Source organism: Bombina bombina, chromosome 5 (assembly GCF_027579735.1).
Source record: "Bombina bombina isolate aBomBom1 chromosome 5, aBomBom1.pri, whole genome shotgun sequence".
Taxonomy (NCBI): domain Eukaryota; kingdom Metazoa; phylum Chordata; class Amphibia; order Anura; family Bombinatoridae; genus Bombina; species Bombina bombina.
Window position 1 is genome coordinate 167219602 of NC_069503.1, and position 15025 is coordinate 167234626.

The 15025-nt window shown below is 40.1% G+C and overlaps 1 protein-coding gene across 1 annotated transcript in view; it reads left to right on the top strand.

Annotated features, from left to right (window-relative positions):
* DLEC1 (DLEC1 cilia and flagella associated protein) overlaps window positions 1–8081 on the top strand; it is a 275413-nt gene extending 267332 nt beyond the window's left edge. The window contains 2 exon segments of the mRNA XM_053715663.1: window positions 4670–4793; window positions 7640–8081. Coding sequence (XP_053571638.1) covers window positions 4670–4793; window positions 7640–7763 — 248 coding nt within the window. The 3' untranslated portion in view covers window positions 7764–8081.
* The last annotated feature ends 6944 nt before the right edge of the window (window positions 8082–15025 follow it).

The following is a 15025-nucleotide window of genomic DNA, read 5'->3' on the forward strand; positions in this document are numbered from 1 at the left end:
CGCGGCCAATCCGATCGGGAGAGGTTAAGTAGCACCAGTCTCTGAGCGAGCCCGAAGCGCCGGGCTCCGAAGCTGCTATCGCAGCTTGATAAATGGAGGCCTATATTTTTAGTCTAATAGAAACTGTAATAAAATGTTGGTGAAATTAGAAAATCGTAACTTTGGGGTTTGCGTTCCCTACAGTGCATGGAAGTTTTTTTTCCCTATTTCAACAGCCAAAAACCCTATTTAGATATTATCCATGAAAGCTTTATCTCCGTGTCTCAAAAGTGAATGTTGCAGAATCACAGTTCTGACTCCTGTAAGATGCAATTTTTGGAAATGGAAAAAACTAATTTCAAAGATAGACTAAAGGAAAAGTGGTATAAAAAAATAAATAAAAAAAAAGTTAATGTTTTTGTTAAATGGAGCATAAAAATATGTGCACTTTTATGTGTTAACATCACTCAAGCACAGCATTTTTAATTTTTGCAGTTATTTTTTTATCGTTTGAGCGATAGTCTAGGGTGCGCAAGTAGTGGAGTTCTTCACGTATTATAGTTTTACTATTAATAATAGTTTACTTTAGATATTAAAAATTGCTACATTTTGGGGGGCGGAGCCAACTGCCGACGAAGAAAGACGTCTTATTACAGAGCTCCTGAAGCTCAGCTCTAAAAACTCCTATTTATGGAGGTTTAGGAGGCTACATAAATTCTTACATCACGCTATAAGGATGGAGGAAACTCCCATATCCCTCACTTTATTGCTGAAAAGCCTGATCGAGAAAGCTGACTATCATTTTCACAACTTACAATCCGTCATCCTGGATCCGTGTAGCCAAGATGGCGTCTCTCGCCTTCTCAGCTCTGATACCCACATGGTGGACCGGACAGCGGACACACTACCTACTTCACACTTTCATGAGAGACCACATGAAAGGCTACCCGGTGGTAGATTGGCTGATCTCTTTCCCAGGATTGCACGGGGTGATCCGCCGCAAACTCGTCCCACTAGCCCGGTCAGCATAGAGGCCGGCGTATCAGGCCCAGTGAATCTCCTTCAGACCTCCGCTACATGGAGCTCACGGCCCATCTTATTCCCTCACCCAAGCCTGCAAACACTATCAGGGCCCAGTATCCTTGGGATGCCGGCCGATGCAGAGGGCCTCTGCGAGCACTCAAGGAAGAACGTCTACCTGCCATACAGGATGACCAGACTATCCGGGGAAGATTGCCCAAAAACCCACAACCTCTTCATTGATTGTGAGGAAGATTGTGAACGGCTTGTATATCGGATGCCATCTAAGTATACCTCAGAGCTCTATGTTTCCCGGCCGCCACAGTTAGCTCAAGGCAAACCCCCATACAAGACTCTCAGATGGGTTGACACATTTTGCAGTAACATACTGAAAGGCCCTTTTGATCCAGGTTGCCAGTGCTACTGATTACCGGGCATTGACTAAGATACTTAACGGTTCAGGTCAGATGTAAGAGCTTAATCGAATGGTTTTGTAAGACTTCTCTATGTATGCCCTTGTGGGGACTGGGTCATTTCTTTTTGCTTCCAAGTTTGCTGCGATCCCCTATCTACATAGAGACTATCCTTACTGATATTATGGCAGAGACACTTCTCCTTGATCTGTTGTGCTATGACGGTGTGACCCGGAGGACTTATGCTTAAACATTTAACCCCTCAAGTTATGTTATATATATGTGGATATAGAAAGCCCCATTATAACATAACTATAATCACCTCATTTAGTATACAGAACTGAGTAGTATCCAACTACAACCTAATAGAAAATTGCATCTTATCGTTTTTCCTACTGCAATGTGCCTGAGATAAAATCACTATCAACATGCTAATTTAAACATGCAAATAATTTATTTAACACCCCCCTGCTAGAATATATTGGCACTTAGATATTAGCCTGTTAAATTGCATACTAAAGAGATATAGGATATATGACACCATTGGGGCTGGCATTTACATTTCCATGTATTTAACCTAAAATGCTTGCTCTATTTGTTTTGTTCTATGCAACCCATGTGATGTCTGTAATCCTAGGAAATGTCTTAAGCTGGAAGGATTGATATCCCTTTACATTATTTTATTAGATATTTTTACATTAGGACTGCATATGGAAGCTGAAGCTTTATTATTAATATCTATACACTAAGCTTTAGTGCTACTACAACTTGCATTGCTAAGTACTTCTTTCTAGTAGGGCTCAGTTGGATTGTTAGCCTAACCTAGCAAAATAAGGTCAGGGAACTTCCCATTCTATTATATATTATTAACTAGCTCGCTATCCTTTAATGTTTGAGGTTTTTTTTTTTAGTGTAAATGTCTCCATTATATATTTCGTATGGCGACAATCACTGTTTAGATAAGCATGTACGAAGAACATTATCATCCACTATAAGCATGACTTATTAATTCCTCTTAGAATACCAGTTGTATCACATTATTGAGAATGCATAGTTCAGCTACATGCTACTTTAAATGGCCCGGTGTTAAAGAATCTAGTCTACATGTCCAATTGCTATGACCCTAACTACCCCTACTGGGGAGTGAATGGGTTCTATTATATGTGCAATGTGCCCGCTTGCCAGTCCTAGATTCCAAATGACCGCGTGTTTAACAATTTAGCTAGCTCATAAACAAGTTAATAGCCACTTTGTACTGAAACAAAAATAATATGCTCTTATATATGCTTATATCATTTTTATATGTTGTTCTGTATGACTCTTTATTTTTAGTGGGACTGTTTGTGTTTTTATTGTTATATATATGTAGTGCCCTGTTACAAGCGCTATACCTACAGATTGTAGTTACGATTACTAAGTTCTGACTTCTGGAGATGTGGAAGATTAGTTTTATGCCTTTCTATACGAGGAGGAAGTCTTCTAGGTACTTATATGAGTAGTAGTTGTTCACGTGGGGTTTCGTTATAACAAACCTTCATCCTAGTAACCTTTTTATATAGTCACTCAATGCTTAGAGTTTCACACTTCAACATCCCACAGGTTTGTAGAGAACATATTAAGGGTAACACTGTAGAGATATTTAAGTATTGCCTAAGAACTTGGGAAATTCGGCATTGATATGTTTCTGTCGGGTTCAAAAGCTCTCTAGGGTGCATGAGTTGGCCTTGATGTTTGCCTCTATTGTTATACTATGACTGTGAATTAGTTGCCCACTATAGATATTGATCCAGATTAGTTAATATTTCATGCTCTGATACAATGTGTGTGCTCCCAAGTTATATTTTTAAAATCTACTGTATGAGAATCAAACTAAATAGATAGTCTCTCTATCGGAGCTTAACCCAACAGTGCCATCAGAGGCTACACGGGTTATTTATATTAAATATACTTTCCTATAATTGTTTAATACAGGCTCCAACCTAGCTCCTAAATATCTCACTATCAGGGAGTATGTATATCTACCTGTAGGTAAGCTATTATTTAATACAGGGAGCGTTCCTATCTTTTATGCTTTGCAACACTGATATATCACCAGAGGCATGCTAGTACTAATATACTGCCCTTCATTTTTGACTTATTTGATTTACTTTGATCTAGTGAGGACCTGCACGCTTGATAACTCTGGATTAAGGGTTTAATTTCTGATATTGCCCTACATTACAAGTGACCTCCCTTCCCTTGCTAGCCTAGTTATGATTTAGGTTATTCCATGCTATTGATACCTAATCCCAACATATACCATCATAACCCTAGGGCCTACTCCCCACTATATCCCCCTATAACTATAAAACACCCATGTTACCTGAGCCTTCTATCTCATCTAAGTTAAGGAATTAGCGAACCATATATTATCTGTTTACCTATAGATTATTCAATTTTCACATATACCCCCACTGAATATATATATGCATACCTAACAACAACTAGATAGTTAACCCAGCTTCATGGTCCATTTCATTTCCTTCATTGGCAGGACTAAAAAGTCCCCTCCAAGTTCCCTAAAATATTGTCATACATATATGGCTCCGCCCTCCACCTTTTCCCTCCTATATATAGCGGTACTCACCCGCTGAATATCCCTTTCCCTTTTGTCTATATAAGTATTCATGCTCCTTTTCGAAGCTCCTAAGGAGCTAGACTTCTGACCATCAGATATCCTTTATTTTCTATACTCTTGGTCCATGGGGCCTAAAACTATGTTTCTAACTGGTCAGTTATACATGATATATTATTAAAAAACTGAGGTCTCATTATCCTTTAGTCAATGTATTATATAGACGCCGAAATGTTTTGGCTACTTCTGTTTGTATCTTGTTTTTTTTTCTTTGACAAAAAGGTGTATTGTGTTTTATATATGTTTTCTGCAAATACCTCAATAAAAAAAATTATTTAAAAAAAAAAAGTGCTACATTTTACAGTGGTATTTTGGATTGTGCTGGAGTCACTTGTAATACGAGCACAATGAGTGTGGTAATATCCCTCCCTGCACGATCCATTACAAGTTTTGGCCACGTTAAGATGCTGTGGTTAAAATATTTAGTCATCCAGTTGTAATACCTGATTGTGCATTATCCTTTGTGCAAGCTCACGGAGACGATAGCGCACCCTGTTCTATCGATTGTTCTCCATATGTAATCTAGCCCTTTATGGGGAATTCAGTTTGGCGTTTAATAGCCCTTTGTTTTGTTTTTTTGCAGACAAAGAAGAGCGACACAGTGACCAGGAGATATTTTCCATTTCACCCAGCAGCGGAATTCTTGGTGCACATCTGAACCTTACCTCTGCCAGCAAAGAATCTATACAAATCACATTCACTGCAAGGTATAAGAGAGTATAGATCCTGATTTATAAATTAATTCTACAGGGGGAAAGATACTGACTTGTTTATAACTAAACTAAATATAGCAACTTGTTAGGTATGTGCAATCAGACTGTAGTTAGGAAACATATGCTGTATATGGCCGCCGCCAGCAGCATTAAGCTATTTTCTTAGCTGGATTTCTTCTTGCGTAAGTGCAACACATTAGGATCTCTGCAAATACAAATATCTGAATGCCGCTGGCAGTGGCCATATTCAGCATTCATTTCCTTACAAATAATCTGAATGCACATGGCTACAATTTATACACAGACAATAAAGAATCTGTAAAGTATACGTATGGTAAAGTAAGCACCATTTGTATGTAATTGCGCAATACACATTCAGAAAATAATAAAATGGCTGATATAATTTGTTTAAAAACAGATATAAATACAAATTATTTAAATTAATTCAAGGTGACAAAGCTGTTTTAAAGTAAGCTGTCAGCTGCACAATATTTAAAGGGACATTGTACACTAGATTTATTTATTTTTCATAAATGTTTTGTAGATGTTCCATTTATATAGCTCATCTGGGAGTGCTTTTGTAACAATGTATAGTTTTGCTTATTTTTAAATAACATTGTGCTGATTTTCAGACTCCTAACCAAGCCCTTCAGCTTTACATGTATTCTGATGTCTACAGATTCCAACTTGATCCTATTTGTCTAATGGGTCATTTCATATGCAGGGGAAGGGGAGGGAGGGTCTGCTCAGCCCATTTTATTGGGTGTCCCAGTCTAACCTCATCAACAGTGCTAAATTGGGAGCTTCTAACTATGTTTTTAAAAGATTTTATACTAGATTTTTATATCAGTATCTCTGCATATTATTCTTTAAAGTAGTGTCTATTACATGTAGTTATATGAAAATTGGTGTATAATGTCCCTTTAAAGGAACAGTAATAGCCTTGTAATTACAATCAATTTCTGTTGTGTTGCCTCTAGAATAACATATCAGCTAAATCTTACAGTTTTAAAAACAAATTAACATCCACTTTACTGCCATTATATTTTTTAATAGCCAAATTCCACCCACCATTTGCCTTCTCTAATCTGGGCTTTAGTCCACTGACACAGTCATAATGTTAGTATAAAGTGTATTGCTTTGCAGATGTCTAATAAAGCCAATTAGGGACCGATATGTGGCAGATTTAGCCTTGGGAAGTCAGCAGGGTGCATTTCAACTTATGAGAATTTGCTGAATTTTCAGAGCTAAATTAAGTGAAAAGGGGCAAGATAAATAATGAAAATATATTGCAACGTGTTTTCATTACGCATAAACATTTGATATAAACATTGCAAAGGGTTTACTGGCCCTTTAAGAGTAAGGTAGGATTTTATTAACAGATTCAATAAATAATCAAAACAGTTACTAGTGAGAAGCTACATTGTAGGAGTTGTAGCTTCCTGATTTCCAGCACATTAACATTGAGATCCAGCCTCTGATTAGCTTTATTGCACAAGCCTGCTGTGTGGGGGCAGATTCAGAGCTATGTTACAGATAGGGGTGGACTGAGCAGTCGGGCAAATAGGATGCGGACTAAGGGACCATCATGTAGGGTATCTGTCCAGTGGCATAGCCAAGGCTACTGGTGTGTTGCCTACACTCTGCACACAGCTGTTTAAATGCTCTAGGGCAACAGTGACAGCTGAGCTGCGCAAACAGTTGCAAACTGCGGATGAGTGAGGGGCAGCAGGCAAGCAAATAGAGTGAAATGCGTTAGCTGCAGAACTAGAGTCAGTATGTGGTAGATCTACCTCTTGAATTAATTATAGCAGTGAGTTTGTGGGAGAGTCTGTATCAGCTTTGCACATCTGGTACTAGGAATTTTTGGCCATTATTTGCAAAATTAGGCAGGGTCTCTCAAGCTGGAGGTTGAAAGCATTTTTCAGTTTCTAATTTGATTTTTCATTTCTAATATAATCGTTATTTAAGAATGGTATATGAATGAAATATGGAAAACAAAATGAGATATTACGGAACATTCATCTGGCTTGTTTTTAAAGCTCTATAGTCTTCATGATGTGGTTATTTTTATATGCTCAGTTATACTCGGGTGCTTTCCTGAAACATGTATTTTATCATTCCATTGACATTATTTTATTATTGTGTATAAATGCATGATAGTTTTATAACTTTCCAAAGACTCCTCAGTTGCCTGCATCTGAGCATCCCTTAAAGGTTATTTATTAGTGCTGTGGAGTCTTCAGGCTGTATATTAGGGAGCATTGAGACCGAGACTGTCTCCTGGGTTCCCTTTTATAATAAAGGTTTGTTGGTGCTGGATCTATTGGATTGTAATCACTTTTAATTCCGGATTTTAACATATCAATTTATATATGCAATTTGCTATAGAAATTAAAAATATACAAAACCCAATGTTTTTTTTTCTTCATGATTTAGATAGAACAGACCATTTTAAATAACTTTCCAATTTATTTCTATGACCAAATTAGTTTCATTTGTTGAAAGAGCAGCAATGCACTACTTAGAACTAGCTGAAGACATTGGGTTAGCCAATGACAAGAGGTGTATATGTGAAGCCACCATTCAGAAGCTAGCTCCCAGTAGTGCATCATGATCCTGAGCCTACCTAGATATGCAATTCAACAAAGGTTACCAAGAAAATGAAGAAAATTAGATAATAGAAGTAAACTGGAGAGTTTTTTTTTTTTTAAACGACATGCTCTGTCTGAATCATGAAAGTTTAAATTTTGACTTTACTGACCCTTTAATACATTCACTCTTCCATGTTATAGGTGTCTCCTCTAACACAAACATGTTTTGCCTATTTGCCATTCTAGGACCAGTACAGAGTATGAGACCACTGTAGTCATTCATGGACTACTGGGAGAGGAACCCCTGGAACTTAAATTAAAAGGATGCGGCTCTAATGATGAAAGATATGAAGCTTTACACAGTGATTAGACCAGAGATACCTTTGTTTAATGTACAAAATATATTAAATTATTTTATACCTTGTGACCCATCATTTACCTTTTCAAATCTATTTGTCATATTCAATCAGAGCACTAAAATAAAACAATAAAATGATATACATCAATCATATACAAAATATGTAAAAAAACACACAGATCATTTAATGGCATTAGAGATCCCCAGAAGCAGAAAGTTCACATAGGGCTTTACCTGGCAACATCCAAGAAGATATGATAAATATGCTTAAGGTTTTTCTAGAAATATGACCCAGAACTGCTCTGAAATAAAAAAAATTCTGCTAACAAATGAGACTTTTATATATATATAATGCCCTCCACATGTCAGTGAAATCATTTACTTTGTTCATGCTCAGCAAGGAGAAGTTAAAGGGACACTAAACACACATTTTTTTTCTTTTAAGATTCAGATAGAGCATGCAGCTTTTTAATTTACTCCTATTATTAACTTTTCTTTGTTCTCTTGGTATCTTTATTTGAAAAGGCATTAAGGAGCCAGACCATTTTTGGTTCAGTAGCCTGGATAACGCTTGTTGATTGGTGGCTACATTAAGTGCTACCCAGATGCTGAACCTAAAATGGGCCGGCTCCTAAGCTTTCATTCCTGCTTTTCAAATAAGGATACCAAGAGAACAAATAAATTGATAATAGGAGTAAATTAAAAAGTTGCATAAAATTGCATGATCTATCCGAATAATGAAAGAAAAAGTTTGGGTTTAGTATCCCTTTAATATTAACATGTTTAACCGCATGCGCAATTTGAACGTAGGTACTACTGTGTTGATGTAGCACCTACCTCCAACACAGAGACATATGCTGTGGTCTCTGCTGTCAGCTGACTGTGCTTCCTTACCATATGAAATGTCCAAAGTATCCAGCACCTGAGGAAAAGAAGCAGGTGTGCAAGCTGCAAGGGTAGAGCACAATACCCCAAACAATGCAGCAAAAAGGAAAGAACAGCCGCACCACCTTAAAGCACCAAAGGGTCTTTATTGAGTCTGACTGCAACGACGACGATTCAGACCTTAGTCATGACTTTATACTGCATAGTGGACTGATTGCAGTGGCAGACTGTCTGCCAGTACCTGAAATGGTGGTGACCAGTGGGGTGGGTGATGGTGTTTGGGAAGGGTCTGGTAGTCATCTGAGGGTGGTAGGTTAAAGCTCTACACTACAGCAACAATAACCTTACAAGCTTTCTTTCCTGGCAGAAAGAGTCCACAACTTCCTTCCTTACTGTTGGGAAATACAACACCTGGCCACCAGGAGGAGGCAAAGACTTAAATATCTCTCCCACTTTCCCTATCCTCCCAGTCATTCTTTACCTTTTGTCACTAGAGTAGGTGGCAGTGAAGTGGCAGAAGATTCGGATAGTCCTGTAATGGGTATGTTCCCTTCAAGAGAGGACTGGAATTTTAAGTAATCATATAAACTTCTAAGTGAAAGTATTGGTGAAAGTTGGAGTCTGGAGATGCAGGTTAAGTTTTTCTGTGAAACCATCCAGGCTGTTAGCTAACAACTCCTGAGCAATCAGTGTTTTTAATCACTCAGGTCCCTGTCAGAGCGTCGCTACAAGGCTGTTTTACTTGAGAGGCTGTATCTGTTCCACAGCATGGATCCTAAAGGGTAAGTCTGCTTTATTGTTATAGCAGGGACTCCTGTATAGGGTCACAGTGTGATTACTCTATACCTCAATAGGATAAAAGGTTAATATCTCCTTTAGGGAGATTATTGAGAACAGTTATAGGGATTTTTATGTTCTGCATTAGGTTTGGGCTCATAAGACTGTGCTTTTGGCTTGGGAACAGACAGATTTCACTTTAGTTTTTGGGCTCATAAGACTGTGTGCTTTTGGCTTGGGAACAGACAGGTTTCACTTTAGTTTTTGAGTGTTGCACAGCTCATTTTAGCTTAACACTCTTTTGCATAGCAGGGAAAGTCCTGTCTTGCGAACCACGTGACCGGGTGCGGCCTCTTTCCCTTCCATGCGATCCTGCTGCAGACAGCACTCCTGAGGAGAGCGTTTCACTGATCATTTGTCTGGGTCTAGGAGGTGGTGAGTGCCCCAGCCATTGGGATTGTAAAGGTGCCTGTTTATATTAAAACGCTTGTTTTTTGTAACTTGTTTTTTGGAATTACATACCAAAGCTATGGAGGACTCTGATACTACTACTCAAAGGCTTCAGGTTTTGCGGTTCGAGCCTGCCGGGCTCTCTGGTTGAAGTCTTGGTCTGCGGATAAGACTTCTACATCCAGGTTATTTTCTCTCCCCTTCAAGGGGAAGATTCCTTCTCTCCAGACTGTCTACAAGACCAGAGAAAAGGACTGCCTTTTTAGGTTGAGTACGGGACCTAGTCTCTTTAGGAGTAATTGTCCCGGTACCTGTATCAGAAAGAGGTCTGGGTTTTTTTTTCAAACCTCTTTGTGGTTCCCAAGAAGGAGGGAACTTTTCATCCAATTCTGGATTTCAAGTGCCTAAACAAATTCTAAGCATCCCATCCTTCAAGATGGAGACAATAAGATCAATCCTTCCTCTGGTTCAGGAAGGACAGTTTATGAATACCATAGACCTGAAGAATGCATATCTTCGCGTTCCGATACACAGGGAACATTTTCAATTCCTGAAGTTTGCATTTCTGGACCAACACTTCCAGTTCATAGCACTTCCATTTGGCTTAGCTACTGCTCCAAGAATATTTATAAAGGTTCTGGGAGCTCTCATAGAAGTTGCCAGAGCACGAGGTATCGCAGTAGCACCTTACCTGGATGATATCTTGGCACAGGCACCATCTTTTGGTCTAGCAAGGGAGCACTCAGAATTCCTTCTAAATCTTCTTTGGTCACATGGATGGAAGCTAAACTTGGAAAATAGTTCTCTTACTCCACATACCAGGGTGAATTTCCTGGGTACAGTTATAGACTCTGATCCGTTAGAAAGATCTTCATGGATACCGAGACATTGCAAGCTAACATCAGTCCTTCGGTGGCCCAGTGTATGGAGGTGATTGGCCTCATGGTGTCTTGTATGGACATCATTCCCTTTGCCAGATTTCATCTTAGACCCTTACAACTATGCATGCTGAGACAATGGAACGGCGACCATTCAGACCTATCTCAACAGATAATACTGGACAGCCTGATTCGCTCTCTTGGTGGCTCTGTAAAGATCACCTGTCCCAAGGCACATGCTTCTCGAGACCGTCCTGGGAGATTGTGACTACGGACGCAAGTCTATCCGGCTGGGGAGCTGTTTGGGGTGCCAGGAAGGCACAGAGTCTGTGGATTCAGAAGGAGTCCACGTTGCCGATCAATATCTTAGAGCTTCAGGCAATATTCAATGCCCTGAAGACTTGGCCCCTTCTGGGTTCGTCCCAGTTTATCAGATTCCAATCGGACAATATAACTTTGGTAGCCTACATCAACCATCAGGGAGGAACGAGGAGTTCCTTTAGCTATGAGAGAGGTTTCTCAGATCCTGGAATGGGCGGAGACCCACAACTGTATGCTGTCAGCGATCCACATTCCGGGTGTGGACAACTGGGAAGCAGGCTTCCTCAGCAGGCAATCTTTTCACTCAAGGGAATGGTTTCTCCACCCCGAGGTATTTACAGAGATATGCTCCAGATGGGGATGCCGGAGATAAACTCCATGGCCTCCCGTCTAAATGCCAAACTACCCAGGTACGGGTTGAGATCGAGGGATCCTCAAGCAGAATTAATAGATGCTCTAGCGGTTCCCTGGAGGTTCAGATTCATCTATTTTCTCCGTTACATCTTCTCCCTTGTGTGCTGGCACGAATCAAGCAGGAGCGAGCACCGGTGATTCTAATTGCTCCATCCTGGCCGCCAAGGACTTGGTTTACGGATATGGTGGGGATGTCCTCATCTCCTCCATGAAGGTTACCCTGTTGCAGGGACCTGCTACTACAATGTCCCTTCCTACATCAAAATCTAGATTCTCTGAAGCTGACTGCATGGAGATTGAACGCTTAGTCTTAGCCAAGAGAGGTTTCTCTGAGTGTGTTATTGACACTTTGATTCAAGCTCGTAAGCATCTGCCATAAGGTGTGGCGGACTTAGCTGCACTGGTGTGAAGAGCGTGGTTTTTCTTGGCATAAGGTTAAGGTTGCCAGAATTTTAAACTTTCTCCAGGATGGACTGGAAAAGGGTCGATCTGCTAGTTCCCTGAAGGGACAGCTATTGCCCTGTTGGTGTTGCTGCTCAAGAGATTAGCTGAGCTTCCGGATGTGCAGTCCTTTGTTAAGGCCCTGACTAGGATCAAGCCTGTGTTTAGAATGGTGGCTTTGCCTTGGAGTCTCAACCTTGTTCTTAGTGTGTAGCAGTAGGCTCCGTTTGTTGACTTAAACTGTTATCCTGAAAGGTTCGTTTTCTGTTGGCTATTGCCCATGCTCGCAGGGCCTCAGAGATTTCTGCCTTGCAGTGTGATCCCACTTACCTTGTTTTTCACGCCGATAACGTGGATTTACGTACTAAGTTAGGTTTCCTAAGGTGGTGTCAGATCGGAACATTAATCAAGAGATTGTTGTTCGTTCCTTGTGTCCCAATCCTTCTTCTGTGAAGAAACGTTTGCTTCACAATCTAGATGTGGTTTATGCCTTGAAATTTTACCTTCAGGCAACTAAGGAGACAATCTTCATCTTTGTTTGTCATTTATGCAGGTAAACGAAGGGGTCAGAAGGCCACTACGTCTTCCTTGTCTTTCTGGTTGAGGAGTGTCATCCGTCTAGTTTATGAGACAGCCTCCTGAGAGGATTACGGCTCATTCCACTAGAGCAGTAGCTTCTTCCTGGGCTTTTAAGAACAAGGCCTCTATGGAGCAGATTTGTAAGGCGGCTACCTTGTCCTCCTTACATACTTTTTCAAAATTTTACAATTTTGATGTGTTTGCTTCAACTGAAGCAGCTTTTGGGAGAGAGGTTTTGCAAGCTGTGGTGCCCTCAGACTAGGGTCCGCCTCCTTTTTGTTCCCTCCCCTTAGTCCTTCAGTGTCCTCTGGAGCTTGGGTATGATTTTCCCAACAGTAAGGAATGAAGTTGTGGATTCTCCCTGCCTTATGGAAAGAAAACTAAATTTCTTTCTTAAGACACTGTGAGTCTACGGAATCATCAATAACTGTTGGGAATATCACTCCTGGCCAGCAAGAAGAGGCAAGAGCAAGTATCACTTCCCACAACTCCCAGTCATTCTCTTTGCCTTCAGTGCAAGGAGGAGGTGAAGTTTTATGTGTCTGATTAAGATTCTTCTATCAAGACTTCCTGTTTGGGGAGGAGCCTTCACGTCACAGTGATCCTCCAGAGCGGTTGCTGGAACAGAGTACCCGCGCTCCATCTCCCCACACTTACAGCCCCGAGGCCTACACTCACCTGGGCTTGTTTGGGCACAGAATCGCCTTCTGGCGTCAAGCTGCAGGAAGCCTAAAAGACGTGCGGTGTAATCCGCTGCTGTTACAGAAGTATCACACAGACGCAAGTGATCCACCAGAGGGATATCCGATACTGAAGCAGTGGTCCGGTCGAAAGTAAAGGACGAGCCCCAGGCCTGGCGGCGGAAGTTGCTCGCTTGTGGTTGAGAGGGGTTGCTGACTCACGGAGAGATCCGAGTGTCACCCCCTATCCCCTGGGAGTAAATCTTCTGCCCGCCAGCTACCGAAAGAACACCTCTTGTTTGACGAGACACGGATCATCGGCCGTAAGCAGTACCTTGCTTCAAGTGGGCACGCGCTCTCTCTTCAGATCTTTCAAAGTGGAAACTCTGGCTGTGGTATTGGTTTGGATCCTTATACTCCCCAAGAAACTGCAAGTATTACACCAAGTCCTGGTTCCCAGTATCTTACACTTGAGCCGGTGGGCTCATGAATGGAGGGTGCCTGACATTGTATGTTTGCTGTTGAGGTGACAACCGTTACTGCTATACTGATAGCTGACTATGTGACAATTACATTAATCATTACCAAATTTTGGGATCGTTGTTGCAGAGTCTACCAGCTTTTTATTTGGAGTATCTATAGCTTCACAGTATCTTTCTTTTGTGCAACTACTGAAGGGATAAAGCAGTATCAGCTTTTCATGATCTGCTCATACTTTATTCAGAGACTCACCTGGTTACCTGAAGTTTCTGATATATGGAGAAGATATTTACAAGTTGAACATTGCTAAAAAGACCTAAGTGTGCTGAAGTCTATTAATCCTCATGTGTCTCTCCATGGTGCTAAAGTAGAAAGAATAGTATCAAAAGTATTACGGCTGCCATTAGAGAATTAGGACTGCCGCATTGGACACAATATTGTTAGCTCTTTGCTAAAAGGTTCCTATTCTTAGTGTTTGAATAAATATCTCAGTTCGTAAATTGCAAAGCTGAAATTAGATTCAGCTATAAAGTAGAACCAGCTTCTTGTGGATTGTTTGTATTTTTTTCAGAAATTTATTTTTATATTAAAAGGGGAAAAAAAAAAAAAAAACAAGAATAATATTAAAAGTAATAAAGCAGCCATCAGAGAGTTAGGACTGGTGTATTGTGACATAATAATCAGCTCGTTTTTTAAGTTTATATTCTCAGTATTTGAGTAAAAGTATACTTATGTAAAGCCCAAAAGAGATTCTTGAAAGAGCAATTCCCCACAGGAAAAGGGTGTAAGGAGTAGGAAAAGTGAGAAAAGAGAGATAAGAGAAGAAAAATTCTTTTATAAAGGGCAATTAATAGATCATTGCTGTCTAAGAAGTATTTATAAATTTAGCCCCTTACCATTAATGAGGTTCTTTTTCTGAGAGAGGGGGAGGCAGAGAGAGGACAGAAGGAAGGGAGGAAGGAAAAGAAAGAAGTTTAAAATCCTGAGCAGAGCAAATCTTGTTCCTTATAGGGGGGGCCACTCTATTTTTTGTGTTTTTTTTTTTTTTCTTTTGTTTGTTCACACGCACGTTCACTTAAAGATATTGTTTTATTTCTTTTTTTTTCCCTTTTTTCTTATTTTGTAGGTATAGTCCACCTTTTCACGATCGATTTTGTCATAGTAGAAAGAAGTAATATTACACGTTAACACTTCAACTTTCACTGGACCCATAACGGCCCATGCACATACACTATCACACCTAAAAGAGGTAGATACATATAGAGACATATATATTTTTGTTGCTCATAAGTGGTTTTTTCACTGACCTATGGAAAAATTCATGACACAAGGGAAACACAGTTCACCAAAAATGCCCCCCAAAATAAAA